Below are 21,169 nucleotides of genomic sequence, written 5' to 3'. Positions count from 1 at the left end.
CCGCGCGGCCCAGAGACCCGCCCGGGCGGCAGCGAGTGGAGCCGAGCCCACAGGCCCGGGCCGGCCCGGCGGCGCGAGCAGGAAGCGGGGTCCCTGGGCCCCTTTGTGTGAAGGGCGGGGGAGGGGTGCCGGGCCGCCCGTGGCCGCGGGGGCCTCCCCATCCGCGGCCCCCACCGCTTCCCTCGGGGGCGCGGCGCGTCTCCCCACCCCGCCCCTCCGGGCTCGCCCTCCTCCCCACGCCCCCTGCCTGGGCCGCAGTTCCTATAGGAAGGGCATCACCGTCCCATCCCCACCCACCCGACACTTGGCTCTTTCCCCTCCCCCCCTCCTTTAACTTCCTCTTCTTCCCCCGTCGGGCCCTCTGCCTCTCCGCACTCTCCTCCCCGGTTCGCAGATTTCCGCCCACCTTCCGCCTCCCCGAGCCGCCGCAGCTAGCGGGGTGTTCTTTTCCCTCCCTCTGGTAGGAGTTGCTGAAGGTGAGACTCATGAGGGAATACAAGGTAGTGGTGTTAGGGAGCGGAGGGGTTGGCAAATCTGCCCTCACCGTGCAGTTTGTCACCGGGACTTTCATTGAGAAATATGACCCCACCATTGAAGATTTCTACCGCAAAGAGATCGAAGTGGACTCTTCCCCCTCCGTGCTGGAAATTCTGGACACCGCGGGCACTGAGCAGTTTGCCTCCATGAGAGATCTCTACATCAAAAACGGCCAAGGTTTCATCCTGGTTTATAGCCTGGTTAATCAACAGTCTTTCCAGGTAACCAAACCGAGTCTTGTAATTTGTTACAAGGGGGTGTGGTGATCCCACATTTACTTCTGGTGTGCTTGAGCAGTGCGTTAATGACTATGTTTTGCTTTCTGAAAAGTTAGACATGGCGCATTTTTGAGGTTACTTCTGGCACGGAAAAGTATCGGGTTGTTTCTATAGAGAGTCTAAAGTAACAACCGTCAACAAATATTCTAAAGTTATTTCTGAGTCGCAGGAAAAGTGAGAAAGGAATAGGTCGGGCTGTTTGTGTTTAGCCTGGGGTAGAACCTTCCAAAATTGCTGGTTCAATTCAACAAGTATTGATTAACGTACTTAACACAAGAACGTTTAACAGACGGTCTCAGGTAAATAGGGCACTTTGGAAGGAAAATTATTTGGAGCCGGTATCTGTAACTCCTCTGTGGCTGCCTTCCCCGCCTTCTCCTCTGTTCTCACCCAAGTTTCTCAACCAGATTCATAAATCTTGGTGGTGCAAGATGAAGAACCGAAGACCTGCCTTCTAGGCATTTTACTTTGCGGGTGTGAAGGAAAGTTACTAATTGAAAAGACTGGTACCTAGAATATAACCAACAAAAATCTGCAGTGACGCTCCTGCAGTTGATCGAGTTGTTTCTGATAACACGGGACTATATTTATACAAAATATGTGGATCTGGGAACACTGAACAAGTGCAAATTTCTAACCCTGGCTGGGTGGCCAAGCTGGAGCTGGTCCAGTTTCTTCCGAATATCAGCCCTGTCCTTCACTGGGAGACCGACTGAAAGTTTAACATTATTTTAAGAGATGCAGTAAATGTTGCTATTTATTCCTTGAAAATAAATAACCTCATATTGACCCATTCTATTGACCTCCATTGATTTAGGAAATGGATATTTTTTTTTCTGCATTTAAAGGTATGTGCTTAATGTTGCTTACTTAAGAGACGTTAAGTGCTCTAGCAAATACAATGTGCTAATTCCACTTTTCTTAGTATTTAAATTGCAGCACTATAGTGAAGTTTTCCAGTAACCACATATAGCAACTTCAGGATATTTTTCCTCACAGATGATAAGTATTGTGACCAAACTAAAGTACTTTTTATGTAGGCTTGAATTCCAAAGCAGTAATAGTATCATAAAAGCATTTTTCCCCAGAAAGTACCAAAGGTGCTATTTGACAGGCATTTTCTTTCTAAAGGATCCTCTAGAGATTTGTTATTCTATTAGCTGACTCTCTTGAGGCTGGAAGCCTTTTGGAGGGTTTTTCATATGATTTCCATTATATCTACTTCTCTTATAGGCATAAATAGGGAGTGAAAAACTGTCATTATTTCAGCAGAGACTTAAACTCTTGCAAGCCTAAATGTCATACATTCGGTTTCTAATTTGAACTTGGGTTTCCATAAGGACACAGGGAAAAAAGCTTAACCTGGAAGACGGAATTGATAACGTGAGCAAATGAAATTGTTGCAAACATGAAATAATTGTTTTCATAAATTTTCAGTTGTCTGTTTTTCCTTCGTCTTGCATGTGAATACTCAATTCACTGTAACTATTCAAATTAAACGTGTTTAACATTTAAGTCAATCCTTTTAAGTTATGAAAAATTTTTAAAAAGTGTACAATTAGTATTAAATCTATGAAATTGCCGTAAATCAATAACCCCCCAAAAATTGATGCTACCTGAGAATTGCTGAGGCTCTTATCTTTCCTAGTTAATTGTAATTAGAGACAGTCGGAGGAAAATTCAAGCTGTAAAACCTAACATAGGCAAATAAAAGTATGACTTTCTTCCCGCCCAGACTCCTCAGTACGTTTGTCTCTCCCAGGAGCTGCTGCTCACTGTTACATTCGTTTCTCGTGTATTTTAAGGTGTCTGATTTTACTGGAATAAAGGCCTACCAGTACATTTAAAAGGAAATGTTTAAGTGTATGAATCTGTTTTGAATTGGTCTTCTAGGCACCAGTGTTTTTGTTCCCACCTGAAACACTTTCTCTCAAGCACTCTTGCTAAATGGCTAGGAATGCATAGATGCTGCAGTCCTGTGCTGGGATAACAGGTGTTTTCAGGAATGATGCCAAGCCGGGAGGATTAAGGAGCTAGCCAAACATCCTTCTGTACAAATGGATTCCTCATATTTAGGAACTTTTTAAATCTGCATAGACTGGGGGCAAGAAGGGATTCAATGAATCCTAAAGTTAGTGTGCAGCCTACATTTTATATTCTAGACAGAAACCCAGCAGCTGAGGTCTGTGGAGATTATCTAGTTCCTACCTCAATGGAGAAAATAACATTTTCTCGGTTTAGGTGTATGGTTTTATTTTGGATTAAACTTTCTGTACTTCCCGAGGAGTTCTTATCTTGTGATATTGTAATAACTTCTGTTATGGTTATGCAAACTGCATGACTTTTTTTCTTTTTGTGATCATTTGAATAGGATATCAAGCCAATGAGAGATCAGATTGTCAGAGTGAAGAGATATGAAAAAGTCCCACTAATCCTAGTAGGAAACAAAGTGGATCTGGAACCAGAAAGAGAGGTTATGTCTTCCGAAGGCAGAGCTCTGGCTCAAGAATGGGGCTGTCCTTTCATGGAAACATCGGCAAAAAGTAAATCAATGGTGGATGAACTTTTTGCCGAGATCGTCAGGCAAATGAACTATTCATCCCTGCCGGAGAAGCAAGATCAGTGTTGTACAACTTGCGTTGTCCAGTAAAAAAGAACCTCAATCATGGCCATACCGAGCAGGTTAGTTGTTGACGGAAGCTTATGAGCCAGAGAGTGTATTGTTTTTGATCAAGTGTAACAAAAAGCTGGTTAATATTAATACACATTGTGCTACCTTCAATCTCTTTGTTTTTAAAATAACATTTCCCTTAGCACAAAATAGTCAACATTCAATGAAGAAAATAAAACAGATAGAGATAAGCAAAATGAAGGTAAGAAATTGCATGTATTCCTATCACTAAGATTTATTTTTTAAAACTGAATGTTCTCTGCTTCATTGATAACATTCCTTTGGGGTGCAGTGAGTTAAAGGATGCTACACCTTTCCCCTGTTCTGGTGATTTTACATCCAATAATAATTTCAGAACGTGATTAGTTTTAGGCTTCCTACACTTTTCTGTCCCAGGCTAGAGAGCTGCTGTAATTGAAATCATCAATTTACTAATCACCCAAGTGCTTGATATAACAAGATGATTATTTAATCAAGTTCATCTGTACCTTGCACTTGAGGGACTTAAGTGACCTCTGATAATAACAAATTACAGTGCCACATGTATCTTGACTTCATTATGAACATATGGCCCAAATGAGAGTCTGGTAAAATCATCTGCGATGTGTTAGAAGAGACGCACCCAAGCCCAGGCAACATTTTTATTTAGTTTAGTAAATGATGGAGTTGATTGGAACGATAACAAAACCTTCAAACATTTCATGGATAACTTCTTAAAAGTTTTGTTAAGTGAGTTTTTGAAAAAGCAACGTTATGTAAAAGTTATTGAGCATTTTAAGTGGGATTATTGTATTCACATCACGATCTCTTAACCTAGATTATCATTGGGTAGCTAGTCCCACTTAGACAGTAACACTTAGATAATAAGATAAAACAACCAATAGCCTGGATGACTGGGAAGCCACAGCAAACGCCAGACTGGCCTTACAGTTTCAGGGATGGAATTGATTGCTTGGAGCCAAGACTGACCTCAAGTCTAGGAGGCAGTGCTGCGAATGGCAGCAGGCATTGCAGATTGCAGTGATGATTCCTAATCAAAGGTCTGGCTTATATATGCTCCCTGGAGAAAAGACTAACGGTCCCTAATTTATCTTTTCAGACAAGATCCTCTGTCAGGTAGTGTCACCTTTGAAAATGAAGGATGACAGCAGTGCTTTATTCCAAATGCTTTCACACACCAGCCTTTTAGCATACCGGAATATGATGAGAACACATTTATTTTCTTCCACCCAGCCACCTCTGTTACAGCGTCGCCGTTCAGACTCCCTGCGGCACATGTTTGGTTGGTGGCATCACACTTGCGGCATAGTTTTTTGAAGCAGCAACAGACGTATGTAGGGGATTGAGTCCTGTGTTCGTGTTTCCGTAATCTTTCCTAAATCGTAAGCCGATTTCAAGTTTGAGCAAGTTTTGTGTGGTGACTGCGTCTTCACCGTTGCACTCTGTTTCTCCCTCTGACACTTTTTACCGGCCAAATGACACAAGTGTACACATTTTAGTGTTGTCACCTTTATAAAATATTAACCAGTTGCCACAAAGTGTTCCCAGCTTTCTTTGCATCATTAATGTAGACAGCTACAGGAAGTAAACTTTGAATAAAATTCCGATTGGCAGATGGATAATTTCCAGAGCGATTTTTAGATCTTTCTTACTCCCTGTTCTCTTTAGGTTTATTGCATTTTGCAGCTTGTGATCTAAATGGCTTTGAATCCATTTGGTTACCTACGGGAATGATTAAATCGAATTGCTTTATATCTCAAGCCAACTGTGTTTAAGTTTTTTGTTAATGTACTAAAAACAAGAAAATACACCAAAAATTGCTCGTTTTTTATAATAATAGGCAAGTTGCCTGTGTGATTTTTTTTTTGCTTGGTTTTCATTTTTGTAAGCAGAATACACAGTTGTAGGTGTGAGCATTGAAAAAAAATCTAATCAGCTGAGTGTCTGAAAATATTAGAGGAAGTTCCCTGAGCAAGATCTTTTAGAACAAAGCACACCATATGCATTTTCTTTCCTGAAATCAAGTAAAGTTGAATCGATGTGTATGGGCACCTGTAACCTGAGGCCTGTAAAGTTTGTGGTTGTGCTTGCTCACTAATGTATCTAAAAAATAGGCGATGGATTCCGAGTCCTGCAGCTTGAGTTGTGGAGCTCTGACGTCTGTCAGTCCCAGATCTAGACAGAAGATCAAACTTTGACAAGTAAAGGTGGCTTGAGAAATGTTTGTCCTTAAGACTTAGAAGAGTACCTTTTGTCCAGGTGAGGAATGATAATATTCAAATAAGTCAGGAGGACTCCTGTGATTGATGTAAGTTGGCTGCTCTTAATTGAAAGGGAAAATTGTAATGCTCTAAAAATTGCTTCTGAGAATTCCTCACATTTCTTTCTTTCTTTTATTTATTTTTTTGTTTGTTTATTTTTGAGACGAAGACAGAGCCTGAGGAGGGGAGGAGTAGAGAGGGAGGGAGACACAGAATCCGAAGCAGGTTCCAGGCTCTGAGCTGTCAGCACAGAGCCCGACGCGGGGCTCAAACTCACAAGCCGCGAGATCATGACCTGAGCTGAAGTCGGATGCTCAACCGACTGAGCCACCCCAGCGCCCCTCCTCATGTTTATTTCTTAACCACCTTTCAATTTGGGTCACCTTCAGTTTGGGTCTCTTGCCCAACACCTGTTTATCTGCATGGCTCCCAGGATTGTTTCCTCACCTTTCATCCTCCTGCTGGCAGGAGTCTTAGAGTGCCTTTGGATACTCAGATTCTTTATGTGCTGCTTTCATGGTGGGTTTCCTTACTGACCCCAGGAGCCTGCCATCAAGGGCCTTGGGAGACTTCTTTACTGTGCAGGAGCAGTGTAATAGAAACCCAGGTCAGCGTTGAAGCCCTGTTTTGCCTTTATTAACTACATCATAGCTCCTCTGTATATTGCTGTAAATAATTGACAATCGGCTCTTTTGCTCTACTGTTCTAGAGAATGATGGGTGTTTTGTTAATCATCCCATAATACTATAAAAGAAGCAAATCACAGCGCTGTGGGCATTCAGGGAAAGGAGAGACTATGGTCAGTGAGAGGAGATTTCTCAGTATTCTGAGCTCTTTGTTATGGGAACTGCCCTATGCATTGTGGGATGCTTAGCAGCATCCCTGGCCTCTACCTACTAGATGCCAGTAGCATTCTCCCCGCCCCTTAGTTGTGACAAGCAAGGATATCTCCAAACCTTGCCTAATGACTCCTAGGGGGCAAAGTCACCCCTGGCTAAGAACCACCGATTTAGAGGGATTGGGGCACAAGTAGCATTTGACTCAGGTCTTGGAGAATGGGTAGGATTGGAGGGGTGGGGTGGGGTGGGGGTGGGGGTAGAGGTGACTTCCAAACAGAAGGAATGCCAAAAAGGGGCAAAATAATATTGTAAATTAGTAGTCTGTTGATTCCCTGAAAGGAAGGTGGGAAATGCCATAAAGTTATCCTTTAAATGTGACAGTTTGGTAAATAACCTTTTGGCAGATAGAATTTTTTTAAAGATTATTTCTCAAGGATTTCTGTATCTCAGTCCAGTATTGATGAAAGTTATAAAAAAAAAAAAAGAGAGAGAGAAAGAAAACCAGAATAAAAAAGGTGTTCTTCACTACAGATTGAAGGTCTCCTGCAAGATTTTATCCTATTTTTCTCCGGGTATTATGGAATGGGTTCTCCCAAAGAGAGTAAATGGTGCATAAGAGTACCAAACACCAGCAATCAGACTGAGAGAACAAAGATCATTATTTATGTCACCCTCAGTTCATTATATATGTCAGCCTGAAGAAAAAGCGAGATTCTTGATTCAAGACCAGCACATCATTTCACGTGGCAGCAGAATGCCCGGGATGTTAACAAAGGCTCCTGAAAGGCTGAACTATCTATGAATGTCATTTTAGTCTAGCTGGCCTTACCATTTCTAAACACAGTGGGATTGATTAGCATTTTCAGGGTTTTTAAAATAAATATGTGGAATCAGAATTGTTTCTAATCTTTTTTTCCCCCGGCTTTTAATTAGATACGATATGCCGAGGATTTAGCAAATGGCAAAGGGAAAATCATGAAAATTAAATTACATCGTGTACTTTCAAATGCTGGCATTTTCATATCCAAGTTAAATATTAATCATATCAGTAAAACACTGGGGTGGAATTCTGTTGCAGAAGTTACAGTTTAGATACTTCCTTTTTTTTTTTCCCTGCCCTATTTTGCATATCACCTTGAGTAAGGAAAACAGCTTATTTGAAATGCTCATTTGTCATCCATTTCACATGGTGAGCCAAAATAGAGCCCGGCCCTGGATGGAGCAGGGAGCATGCTTTGGGGGGTAGTGTGTGCCCTAAGGAACTGCAGTCAGTGGACCTGGGGTAAAAGCATCCTTTCTGCCTCTCCTAATTTTCCCAGACCACCCCCCACCCCCTGTCCCTGCCAAAAGGTTCATGGTCTGGGACTGTTCAGTGTGAAATAGATGCCTAGTTAGACCTGCTCTGGGTGTGGAGGTGTCTGGTGATTAGAATGACTCTTTGTATATCTGTTCCCTCTTTAATTGCTTCCTTTTAACCTCAAGATTAGGCTTTTATTGCAGAATGAAATGCATATGAGCCATTCAGTTTTACTCCATTACCTCTCTGGCTTAGAATGAACCATCAGTAGAATTAACAAAAATTGCATCATAGAGTTGGAGAATTGCCACCAAGGAAGTATTCTAGCCATACTACAGGAAAGATTCTCCTCGTGGGATTACTTCTGGGTGGAATTCTAAAATCCAGAAGATAATATCACCAAGAAAAACTTAAGTCCTGTCAGCTGTTGGAAAAACTTACCCTACCAAAAACATGCTCACAAATTCTTTTGGTTAGCCACAGTTGTAAGAGCATCAGGTTCAGAAAAAGCTGTTTAGAGTTGAGGGAGTAGTACCTTACCTGGTTTAATTTGAAGCTGGCAGGAGGAATCAGATCATTAGGCTCACACTCTGCTTATTAGCAGTGGACAGGTCCTACTACTTGAGATCTCAGAATTGAATTCTTTAATTTAAACTTAAGGAGACTTCAGGTCTAGGACAGAAGAAAAATATTTTATCCCTTCCTTTCTACTCTCGGTTTCCCATAAACTTTTAGAGTGCATATTCTCCTAAAAGCATGGTTCCACTTTCATTCAAAGATGCGATGCCATAGTTCCAGCCTGTGCTCTTTGTGTTTAATGGATGACAGGTGAACACTTCTAGTGACCTAATCCCCCTCTCTACCGGCCAACAAGTTTCATGAGTATTATGCAAATTAGACAAAGAAACAAGATATTTAACAAAAACATAACATCTATCAGAATTCTAACCTAGTGTTTTGCTAACATAACTGATATTTAACTTGGATATAGCAATGCCAAGTAAAAAATGTGATGGGGAATTCATTTCTTAAAAAAATTCCTTCAGTTAAATCCCCAGAATATCACATGTCTAAAACTGGAAAAAAATTAAAATTGATTATGGTTGCACATTGATAGTTGCTAAAAAGAATGCTAGGAAATACCATTGTATTTAGAAATGGTAAATCTAGCCAAGCTAAAAAGACATTCTATGACTGTTATGCGTTTCAGGAGTCTTTGTGAATATCCCAGGCATTCTGCTGCCACGTGAAATGATGTGCTGGTCTGGAATCAAGAATCTCCCCTTTCTTCAGGCTGACAGAAATAACAATCTTTGTTCTTTAAGTTCTGTGTTTGGTACTCTCGGGTACCAATTTGCCCTGCTTGGTAGACCCTGTTTCATAATTTCTTGAGCAAAAGGTTTGGACTGTTGTTTCAGATTATGTGTGTGTGCGCGCGCGCGCGTGTGCACTCTTCCTTAACAAAATCTAATTTAGAAAGAAAGTGAAAAAGTGAAACCAGTTAAGCAAGAGTTTGAGCAGAAGCTTCCAGAGTTGAGATTTGTTGGGTGTCTTGCTGGAAACTCGAGAGTTGAGGACAAGGATCACTTGTGTTCTGTCTCCCAAGCAGCAAGTTCTACTTCTGCAACTTGTCTGGATGTGATATCCTGGGAGTTCAAAAGTATGAGTTTGACCAGCTGCCTTTAAAGCTTCTGGAATGTTTTTGAAATGAATGAGACTTGTTAGTACACTGAAAATTTTTCTGTCACAGTGTGGAGCAATAACATTTATATTTCGCATTCTGCGAAATTCTAATCTGAGGGAGACTGTCCTTTCTGCTTAATGCAAGCTTTTGCTTCGGGATTTATTACTACAAAGAATCAAAGTTTATTACTCTTCTGAAAAAGAGCTGGTATTCATACTTTGTTTAATGGTGTGCCTCATATTAATATTGTTGAGTCTCACCTGAGATTTATCTAGGTCTCTTGATTTCACTGGAGTATTGTCATCCTGCAGAATGTGGATGGATCAAATGTTAATCAAGCTTTTAGAGGGTGGGAAATGATGTATGTATCACCTTTTATTTAATGTCGATTACAGTTAATAAGCCAGTTTGTATTCTTAGTGTTTATTTTGGCTAGAAACAAATAATTACTACATCCTCAATTTGATTTCAGAGAATGCCTGAGCTATTAAAACACCATATATTACAAGTTTTCACTATTTAAGAGACGTAATCATATTTGAAAATCTCAAACTCTTTATAATTTATTTTGAAAAATGTAGATTAAAAATTACAACAAATGGGGCACCTGGGTGGCTCAGTCGGTTGAGCGTCGACTTCAGCTCAGGTCACGATCTCGCGGTCCATGAGTTCGAGCCCCGCGTCGGGCTCTGGGCTGATGGCTCAGAGCCTGGAGCCTGCTTCCGATTCTGTGTCTCCCTCTCTCTCTGCCCCTCCCCCGTTCATGCTCTGTCTCTCTCTGTCTCAAAAATAAATAAATGTTAAAAAAAAAAATTTAAAAAGTTACAACAAATGGTATTAATGGAGATCAATTGAGAAAAGTCTAGTCTGAATTACTGAAAAGTCTTCCCCTTGAAATGCGTATATATATTGAAATGCTGTTGTGTTCATAATAGGTATAAAAATTCAAACAAGGCTACAAAATATAGAGGTCTTTAGTCTGGATATCAAAGACATAATTCTGCTCTTCTAGAATTTATAACATAGTCGAGAAATGAGGAGAGGTACCTGACATTTGCATACTTTGTAAGGTGCTGTCACATATCACCTTATGTGACACTTATCACAGTCCTTGAGGAAAGAATTTTTATGGTTATTTTGATGAGGAAACTGGACTCGCTCAAGGTTCAATAACCAGTGTCCTAATTAACAATTTACTTTGATGCAAAAAAGGTTTAATTTTAATTGGAAAAAAATGTTTTATAGTAATTTCAAAGGAGGCAAATGTTTCTATTTTTCCTCATGTGTTTAGGTGGCAGAATTTCAATAAGGAGCAGAGAGACATTCTTTACAAGTCATTTTTATGATATAGCTGCTAATAAAGAGTTCTCTCAGGCTCTTTGGACCCTACGAGAAGTGTAGGTGTCATATGAAATTAAAATTACGCAGGTATAAATATTGGTAGAGCCTTTAGATGATCTTAAGTTGGTTTCACTTGGCATTCTTTCATAGTCCCTATTCTGCTCTTTGTTTCTGGCTTTATTTAACAACTTTTACCTTTTACATTAAAAGACAAATGTAATTCTACTCCCCTTGAAGCCATTTGATGATCCAACACAGTTAAAAGACTTGGTGTCTGAATGATAGATTTTCTTTCCCGTCGGTATTAATTAGAAGGGCAGAAGTATATCAACTGTAAGAGTAGAGACAGAGAAACCCCGATCACAGAAGTGCCTGTGGTTGGGGGGGGGGGGGGAGCAGGGGGGGTGGGATGTCCGAAAAAAGGGCAGCCGGAATGGCAGCCGCTGAGCTACTGCTGTCACCTAGCATCTAACCCAAGTCAGGGCACTTAGGAGGTGCTCAATAGCTAGACCGTGATGGAATGGCATTTTCTTATTTTAAAATTTCTAAAAAACCCTAAACTTTGAAAAGTTGTGCATACTGTCAAGTTTGCTCATAATTAATATGCATTTAATTCTAGTGCCATTTCCCATGACAAATATGAAGAAATCAGATTCCAAGTAGAAGTACTATCTGCCACTTTTATACTGTGAAATCTTTTAAACCAGTGAGAACATTGTTGATATTGTATAAAATATAATAACGTATTTAAAAAGAAGCCAGAGTTACATACACACAATAGACTATATCCAGTGCATCATTAGTGTCTGTTGGTAATTTTCAGTGACTTTTTAAAAAAAAATTTTTTAACGTTTATTTATTTTTGAGACAGAGAGAGACAGAGCATGAACGGGGGAGGGTCAGAGAGAGGGAGACACAGAATCTGAAACAGGCTCCAGGCTCCGAGCGGTCAGCACAGAGCCCGACGCGGGGCTCGAACTCACGGACCGCGAGATCATGACCTGAGCGGAAGTCGGCCTCTCAACCGACGGAGCCATCCAGGCGCCCCTCAGTGGCTTTTTTTGACCACATAAAATCACTTTTTAATTGAAACTGACGGGGAACACAGTGAAATTCCACCTTCAGATACTTATTCTGGTACCAGTTCCATGTGTATACAGACCTGTTGTCAGTGTTCTCATTTTAAACTATGATCTATATTTCTATCTTTTTACAACGTTTTAATCTTAATTGCAGATAAAACTCAGAGGAAATTTGCACAGATGCTGCTTTGGAGAACTTTACAACCTGGGTTGCAGAACTGAGCCTTGGTAAACCTGTCTCTATTACAGCATGTTGCCATACATCTAATTAAGTGCATAAGGTCTTTGGCCTTCAAGATCCATCGACCTTCAACAGGAATGCTTAGCACGTTTACCATATGTTTAAAATCTGTTCTTTATCAATCAGTCCTTTTGTAGCTTTCTAAGTTCTTATTGATGGCTAATATGCAAGAATTAATTTTTAATATTTTAATTGATTTCTTTAATCAGTTTCTCAACTTGTATTTATTAAATACTCAAACTCAGTATTACCTACTCAATGCCTTTTAAAAGAAAGTTATAATGGAGAAAAAAATTGAGCCTTAAACAAATGGTTACTTCTGTATATTACCTCGCACCAGTGCTTCATTCTATTTGTAAAATCTTTCTCCTTTAAATGGTTGGTTAATACTTTGAGACTTGGTTTACGTGTGGCAGTGTTGTAAAAAGAAACTAAAGATCACGTTTTACCTATATGGATGGAGTATCCCTTTTCTTCAAGTGCAGTTTGTGATGTGTTTTTGTAATTAACATGTTCTGAAAGTTACAATTGATATTTGAAATTGACTGTAGAGCATCTAGCTGAAGAGTTAAGCATTTGATTCCATTAGGTTTTCACATGTGTTAATCTCATTTACAGCATCCAATTGCAGCAGTAACATTTTCCTTTCTGTGAAGTTCTAAATTTAGTTATGACCTACTTAGCAATGCCTTTGAAAAGGGATATTGTATCCATGGTAAATTAATTGTATACCTAAACAGAGATCGCTCAGCTTTGCCTGTCAGGCTTGTAATTGACATCTAGTAGACTTCTGCACATGTAAAATTGAATTCAAATAAAATCATATACGCTTTCTAGTTCTTAATATTTGTCTTTCTGAATAATAGTTTAAAGCAATATTTGTTAAAGTTTTCTTGCACTATCACAGTTGCTTTTTAGTTCTTTCTCAAGAAGCATGTTCGTAGTAGAGACAAAAATCTGTGTAACAGGAGAGGATAGCGCCAAGTCTCTGGGCTTTTTGTTTGTTTTTTGGATTTTTTTTTTTCCAAATGTGCTTCTAATAGCCATTGCCTTCCATGTTGTTTACCTAATCAGCACATTTTGTCTGAATACTTGAACATTTTAACAGTAACACAGGTATAGAAACAGAAAGGAAACTTTCTTAAGAGTAATCTTTTGGTTCAGTTTTAACATCTTGACCACAAGCGCTTTTTCTAGCAATGACTTTAAAATTTTGTAAGTTTGACAGTATTTTCTTGTTGGGTTTTTATTTGGTTGTAGTTGTGTGCTTTTAATTTGCAGAAGTTAGTAACTGCAGCTCACCTACTGCACCAAAGTTCTCGAGTTTAGGAGCCCAGCTTTAGTCATTTGAACATGCTTCTAAATAAAAACAAAACAAAAAACCAAAACTATACTTTTGATCTATAATACTAGCTCAATAACTTTGTCAAGGAAAGCTCTAATATATGCAGTGATGGTTTATGGAAGGGTGTGGCAATTTTAAATTTATATTGTGTGTGATGTTCCAATAAAGTGATATCTACATTCATGTGATTTATTGGTCAGCATGACCATTAATTATTGCGTAGAAATTGATTAAACTTTGATTTCCTTTTTTAAAATCGTGTTGCATTTGATTCCTAATCAAATTCCCTCAAAGCGAACTTTTGATCTTAGATTTTGAATTTTATGGTGAGATTGTAAGGGTGGAAGCAACTGAAACATTGTTCCTTATTTATAAACTGCTTGAAATGAATACCTATTTTAAGTTTGCACTTTAATACCAAACTTAAAACCAAACACTCAGTTCAGAGTAGGTTAACTGATCATGGTTCATCGTTATTAGCTGTGTGAAATTCTGAAGGAATCAAATAATTCATGATGATTTACAATTTTCTGCAGATGGATTTTTTTTTTATATATCCAGTATTTCTTTCCTATGGACAGTTCCCCCCACAGCATTGACCTCAGCAACAAATTTATCTTGAATTCACTTAGGATCACAGGAATCAGGGGAAAGTGATTTAAAGGTGGTTTCTTCAGCACATTTTAAGAAAAGGGACCAAAAGTTATTTTAGCTTCCTCAATAGATTGCATGTCAAGTTGCTTATTAGGATAATAAATTAATATTAAATGCAATATATGTCTCGTCTTTACTATGGCATCCGTTTAGGAGTTGTTCAAATCACTGCAGTAGGGCTCTGCAAATAAAATCATGTAACCTATTATGGATCTAACGTACTGTAACTTTATCAATGAAAGGTAAAAATCTCAAGTAACAAGTACAAGCATTGAACAATGACCTATAAAGATTTGTAAAAGTAAAATTTTTCCAATAGATTTCATTCTTGTCATTTTGTAAGATGACCCTGCAGTCCACCTGTTTGTAACTTTTTTAATAAAATAGACATCTGTATTACTGAGGTTGGTTTCTTGAATTTTTTGGTGTGTTACTAATTCTAGATTTGCTGACTTGTAAATCTCTTTCTCATAACTGAAAGCCATTACTTTTTATCAAAATGATTATGTGTATTGTATACATTTAAAAAGTTAAACGTTCACTTGTGTCCTTTCTGTGTCACCATTCCGGCACATGTGGGAAAACCAACACATATCCTAAAATGTAACATTTAATCAATTGAATAACTTACAAATAAAGTAGAAATAATGTGTAAAAAGTAATATACATATCTTGTCCCATTTGGAGAAAGTGTCCCAACTATAAATCTGTTGGCTGGGAATTATCCACGTGTAGATTTCAGACTGTATTAAGCAATACAATTAAATTTTGAACTACCAAATGAATTAAGAACATTCAACACAAGTTATCACTTTGGGGGCACCTGGGTGGCTCAGTTGGTTAAGCAGCCAACTCTTGGTTTCAGCTCAGGTCATGATCTCGTGGTCATGGGATCAAGCCCCACATGGGGCTCCATGCTAAACGTGGTGCCTGCTTGGGATTCTCCCTCTCTCTCTGCCCCTCCCCTGCTTGTGTGTGCTCTCTCTCTCTCTTTCAAATAAACTTTTTTTTAAATTTTTTTTTTTCAACGTTTTTTATTATTTATTTTTGGGACAGAGAGAGACAGAGCATGAACGGGGGAGGGACAGAGAGAGAGGGAGACACAGAATCGGAAACAGGCTCCAGGCTCCGAGCCATCGGCCCAGAGCCTGACGCGGGGCTCGAACTCACGGACTGCGAGATCGTGACCTGGCTGAAGTCGGACGCTTAACCGACTGCGCCACCCAGGCGCCCCTCAAATAAACTTTTTTTTAAGTTACCACTTTGTTTTATCCAGTGAAAGGTTTTGCCAGTCACTTTAATTCACTGACCAACTCCATATTTTTAAATTGTTGAACTAAGATTTTTAACGTAAATGTTTTTTTAGCCCGTAATCTTTTCCTTGAAATTGGATAGTTCTTTCTGTCCAAACATATAGGGACTGGATTTTTTTTTAATGTGTAAAAATGGGCAGGTTTATATACCCTTGTCATAATACATAGAAAGTATCTTACCGTTCATTACCATGGATTATTGGTCTGGAGTCGGGCTCCAAACACCTCACATATGCTGTACTAGATGCTGTCCTTGAAGTCCCAAAAACCCTTTTCTACAACGAAGGTGCTCATGATTTCCAGGCCCTCCCCTTTTTCTTCCACTGATGTAGTATCCCTTCATCCAGAAAGGTCAACATTTTTTTAAAAAAATTTTTTTCAACGTTTTTTATTTATTTTTGGGACAGAGAGAGACAGAGCATGAACGGGGGAGGGGCAGAGAGAGAGGGAGACACAGAATCGGAAACAGGCTCCAGGCTCCGAGCCATCAGCCCAGAGCCTGACGCGGGGCTCGAACTACGGACCGCGAGATCGTGACCTGGCTGAAGTCGGACGCTTAACCGACTGCGCCACCCCGGCGCCCCGGAAAGGTCAACATTTTTAACCGAGTAACAGAGAAGGTGAGAGGATGGCCTAGGGTAAGAGGTAAGGGGTTCCAGGCTGATGAGCCAAATCAGTGCTGGATATCCGAAAGGTACTTTGTCACCGTCAGGGCACTTTTCTCTCTCACCCCTCCCTACCCTCTTCATGTAACTCTTACCTACAGACAAGATTCATCTAGTCTTTACACTCCTCCAGGATCAAGATCCAAAGCTCTAAGACTTCTTGTTCGGGTTCAAAGCGGGGGCAGTTTTTCGGATAAGCTCTTGCTTTCACGTAGATTTCACATGTATCTCATTTGCCCATACTGCTAGCTGGTGTTTGGGATTTTCTTGTTGCCATTTTGTTGTCGGTGAAGCCAAGGCTCAGGAAAGTTTTGCCTTAATCATTTTATCATTGGGTAGAGGCAAATTGGTGCTACTAAAATTATAAAACTCATGGAAACAAGACACACAGCAAGAAGTAACTGTTTCAAGTCAGTGTGACAGTCCGTATGTAACAAAATACTATGCGTCGTATTTAAACGTAATGTGTTTGTTATACTGCTAAGAGTTTATGTAAGACATAAGCTATTTTCATTATGGCTATTTTTCTTTGGAAAGGCAATGTCTTCAATCAGGATTTGGCAGCCTTCGGCCGCCAGGCAGAATCCCGCCCGGTTAGCCATGCCAAAAGAACTGTCGTTAGATTTAGCAGCTGTATCCTGAATCCATTGCAGAGCTCAGCTGCACCCTTTCTCTATCTAAACTTACAGTTTGAATGGAGGACCAGAAGTGCAGCTGATCCCAGACACATCCTTTATCAGCAGAGACCCGCGGCTGTGCTTATAGGCGTTATTCTGTGGCCCAGGCTGTTCTACTCCCAAGCCCAATTGTCATGCCATTGTATTATAATTCATGAGTCTTCTCCTACACTGAGAGCTCCTTGAAGGTATGGCTTTGCCCGTGTCCCCTCTTCATCTTCAGTGCTTATCTCTAGTGCATTATAGGTGCTCAATAACTATCTTATGAAATTATAGTCTTGGAATCAGTACGGCAGATGGGTGTTCGCTTAGAAAGCCCTAACCTTGCCATCTCCTGTTGATTTTCTCCCCGCTGTTTTCCTTCATTCTCTGCAGAACTGAGGTAATTTGTTTGCTTGTTTGTTTTGCTTTCCGTTTTTGTTTATAATTGAAGTAGTTGTTTCTAAACCACTTCCGAGAGAAATGGACACCATGGAGAGATGGTCCATACAGGCATATTGTAAGTAGGGACTTAAGGGCCTTGAATCTAACACTAAGTCCCACAAAACTCTAGAGAGAAAAATATAATCAAAATGGGTATTTACCGCCCATGCCTGAATTTCCTCTACAGTAGATTCCAAAGCTGACCCAGGCCTGTCCCAGTCAATTTCTTAGGCAAGTCAGAGAAATGTTCATACTGACCCCTCAAAAACCTCCCCAGTGTTTCCCCTTCAATGAGGCAATAATTTCTATTCTCACTGCAAAACCTCAAGTAATCCCCCACCTACACTCGTACAGTCACCCCCCACCAGCCTTTCCTTTAACCCTTGACCTGATTCCCTCATTGTACCTAAGGACTAACTTCTACCGCATGTAACTACCCTGCCCCCTCCCCTTTTCTTCTATGACTCTTAAGATAGTTTTATGAGTAGCTAAACTAATGGAAGTAAGGTGTTTTCACTATGGTTCCCCCAGCTCTCAGACTCAGTCTCCAAATCCTTTGACACCAATAGTTGGGAGACATTTTCAGGTTGGCCTTAAACCAACGTAAGATTGTCTTCAAAATATCAGCTCCCTGTATGTGCTTGAATACCAATGATCTGTGCGGTATGCCATGTAACCAGAGTCTCCCAGATGTCCCAGGAAGCCCTCCAGGAACTGGCTCCCGAAGTTCTGGATACTTTTACTTCATGCTGTAAGCCCCAGGGAATGCCCTGGACTCAGTAGTTTGAAGCTCCTACCAGTTGCTGTAGGCTTTAAAGTTTTGGTGGGGGCATACATGGGAGCAGGGAAGGACTTAAGCCCATGCAGAACTTTTGTTGGGGCTTGAGAGTAGGCGGACTTTAAATCTACAGTTGAGAAATATAAGGGTCCCTGAGGGTTCTGAACCTTCTCAGGTGATCCAAATCTGAAGGTCCATTTTTCACCTGTTTGAGAGGGAGCCCCCCAGAAGCCCTGATACCGGTGAACACAATTTTCTCTGGTTCCTGTGACCCTTCTTGTGGACACCTCTATGGCTGTTCTTAGAAGAATCCCAGCTGAAATACACATTATGCCATGTATTATGCCACTCCAAGATACCTCTGCAAGTACTTTTGGTCTTTTGCTCAGGCCTCAAGATATACAGAAGAAAATAGCGGTGGACATTTCAAAATTTTTTTAACATGCATTTTTGAGAGAGGGGGGAGGGAGCAGGGTGTGAGGGGGGGAGGGGCAGAGAGAGAGAGAGAGAGAGAGGGAGACACAGAACCAAAACAGGCTCCAGGCTCTGAGCCCCCTCACGCAGGGCTGAAACCCACGAACTGTGAGGTCATGACCTGAGCCGAAGTTGGACGCTTAACCGACTGAGCCACCCAGGCGCCCCAAGAGCAGTGGACATGTCAATGGCCAACGTGAGGCTTTACCGCACTGCTTCGCTGCAAGCCGAGTGTATGGCAGGCGTGTGGAGATTGCAGCCTTTGCTGTCTAACCTAAGAGGAATCCGAGCGACAGGCTTTTTGCTCTTCAGGTGGCTAAAAAGAATAGTTGCAATGCATTAGGAATGGGAACCTGGCCCAAAACAGAGTGATTTCCCTTTGACGATAAATAGTCGCTTGGTGAAGATAACGACTGCAGACAAAAAAGGGACAAGAGCAGCGCCTTCATTTAACTTCATGTAACTGAGCTTCTATGTATGTACCAGGCACTTCCCTGTGAGCTGAGTTTATAAGAGGAATGTGCCATGGCCTTAACCCCCGGTGCAGCTTGCATTCTAGCCTGGGAGACAGCCTCGCAAGCAATAATTATGACACAAGGCGATATATACTCTAGTATCAGCACGGGCAAGATGCCAGGGAGCCCAGAGAAGTGAAGGGATTTGTTTCCCTGTAAGGGTCAAGGGAAGGTCGGAGGAATTTGCCTTGTGAGTTGGTTCTTGGAGACCGAGGAGAAACTTGCGGTAGGGACGTTTCAGGTAGACTCCGAAGGAGAGCACTGAGCAGAGGTGAGTAGCCCTGAAAGCGCCTGGCAGGCCCGGGGACCTTGTGACAGCAAGGATAGCCAAAGGGGCCGGCGGGAATCAGAGGGGGAAGGAGGGTTGGGAGATGAGGCCTGGAAAGCAGGAATTTGCTTGACTGTCACACTGAGGGTGTGAGGATTTTTCCAGGCAGCCTCGGGGCAGGATGAAGCAGGAGCATGGCAGGAACCCACAGGTGTTTTAGAAAGATCCCAAAATGGAAGGGAAATTGGAGGGAATTTGCCCGGGGCCAGAAGGCCTGTCAGGAGACCACTGTAATCCTATAGGAATGAGAAAGAGCAAGCACCTCAATAGGGCAAAGCCTGAGAGAATGAAATGATGGGGATAAAGTGGTCCAATACATGGACCCAAGTCGTAAAAATGATCGGATCATATTCTTCAGTTTAAACTCTCCTGATGCTCCAGCACCCAGTGCATTAAACAAGGGCCACCTCTGCAACCTCATCTGTTTCTGTGCCTCTCTTCATAAGCTCCAGTCCCGGTGACCCCAAAACTCCTGCTGGTTCCTGAACAGGCCCTATTCGGTGACATCTCCATGCCCTTGCAGGAGCTGTTTCCATCACGTGTGTGATACCCTCTCCCCAGCCTCCTTCCTCCAGGAAATTCTCACTCGTCCTGCAAGATATAACTCATATGTCATCTCCATGGATCCCTGATTTCTCTCTCATTGCCCTCAGGCAGAGATTCATCCTCTCTCGGTCTCTCTCTCTCTCTCTTTCTCTCTCTCTCTCTCTCTCTCAGATAGCACCCAGTGAACACTTCGCAATTATCAAGATAATTATTTCAAAATTATCTATTTACGTATCTGTCTCCCCACCAAGGCAATCAGCTCCTGATAGAAGAGAAGTGGATTCTTTTTCCCCAAGCACAGCATTCGATGCATACAAGGGTTCAATAAACGCTGAGTGATTGAGTTTTGGTGGTAGAACTGGCAGGACTTAATACGATTATTGGTTATGATGAAGAGGGGGAAATAAAAGCTGTCCAATTGGACAGTCCTACATGATCTAGTTTGCACGGAGGTTCCCCTGCCCCACTCCGGACCCACCTAACCATTCCTTTATGAAGCAGCCAGAGCCATCTTTAACAAATGCAGATATAATCCGGATTCGCCCCCAGCCTGAAGCTCTGCAATGGCTCCTATTCACCATCACATTTAGTCCAGACTTCGCAGCTTGGCCTGGCCCCTGCCTGCTGGTTCATCCTTGTTTCCCTCCATCTTTCCCTTGGATATCTAATGGCTTTGTGCTTTCTGGCGGACGCTCCCACGCTTTTGCTCATTCTTTCTTCCATCTGAAATTCCTTCCCTCTTCTTCACTGCAGATCTCCTACTCGTGCATTGAAACTGCTTGCTTGTCTCCCTTTTCTAGGAGGTGAGCTCTAAAAAGGAAAGGATTATGGCTCATTTCCTAGTTACCTCAGTACCTCTCCCAAAGCAGATGATCAGTAAAGATGTGTCAGGGGCAGGAAGAGGTTGTTGGGTAGATGGGATTGCGGGCCACCGGGGATGTGATTTCAGCCCGGGGCATGTGGAATGGCGCATGCTGGAGGATATACAGGTGGGGACGTACAGGGGGCAGTGTCCAGGATTATCTCTAAGGCCAGGCCTACGTCTTGTGCCCATTCCTGGAGTGACACTCTTAAAGCAGATCCAACCACTGTTTCTATTTAAGCAGGGTGATGTCAGCCTCCGACTTCCATCAATACCAAATCCACACCCAATGCAGAAAGGTCAGCCAAGTCAAATTTCTAGTCCTCTCTGCCTCTGGCTCTGTGCCTGAAAGTGGGGA

General features: G+C 41.5%; 1 protein-coding gene across 1 annotated transcript; it reads left to right on the top strand.

Annotated features, from left to right (window-relative positions):
- Window positions 1-124: 124 nt before the first annotated feature.
- Window positions 125-14,633, top strand: RAP2C (RAP2C, member of RAS oncogene family). Its single transcript, XM_058713056.1, has 3 exons — window positions 125-758; window positions 3,187-3,497; window positions 12,145-14,633. The coding sequence occupies exons 1-2, from the start codon at window positions 486-488 to the stop codon at window positions 3,463-3,465; spliced, it is 552 nt and encodes a 183-aa protein (XP_058569039.1). The 5' UTR covers window positions 125-485; the 3' UTR covers window positions 3,466-3,497; window positions 12,145-14,633.
- Window positions 14,634-21,169: the final 6,536 nt, after the last annotated feature.

The sequence above is a fragment of the Neofelis nebulosa genome, chromosome X, assembly GCF_028018385.1.
Source record: "Neofelis nebulosa isolate mNeoNeb1 chromosome X, mNeoNeb1.pri, whole genome shotgun sequence".
Classification (NCBI taxonomy): domain Eukaryota; kingdom Metazoa; phylum Chordata; class Mammalia; order Carnivora; family Felidae; genus Neofelis; species Neofelis nebulosa.
This window is presented reverse-complemented; position numbering and strand designations above follow the sequence as displayed.

Coding starts and splice junctions, on each gene's coding strand:
- RAP2C (XM_058713056.1), top strand. CDS start 486: ATGAGGGAATACAAGGTAGTGGTGTTAGGGAGCGGAGGGGTTGGCAAA. Junction 759..3,186: donor TTAATCAACAGTCTTTCCAG/GTAACCAAACCG, acceptor TCATTTGAATAG/GATATCAAGCCAATGAGAGA.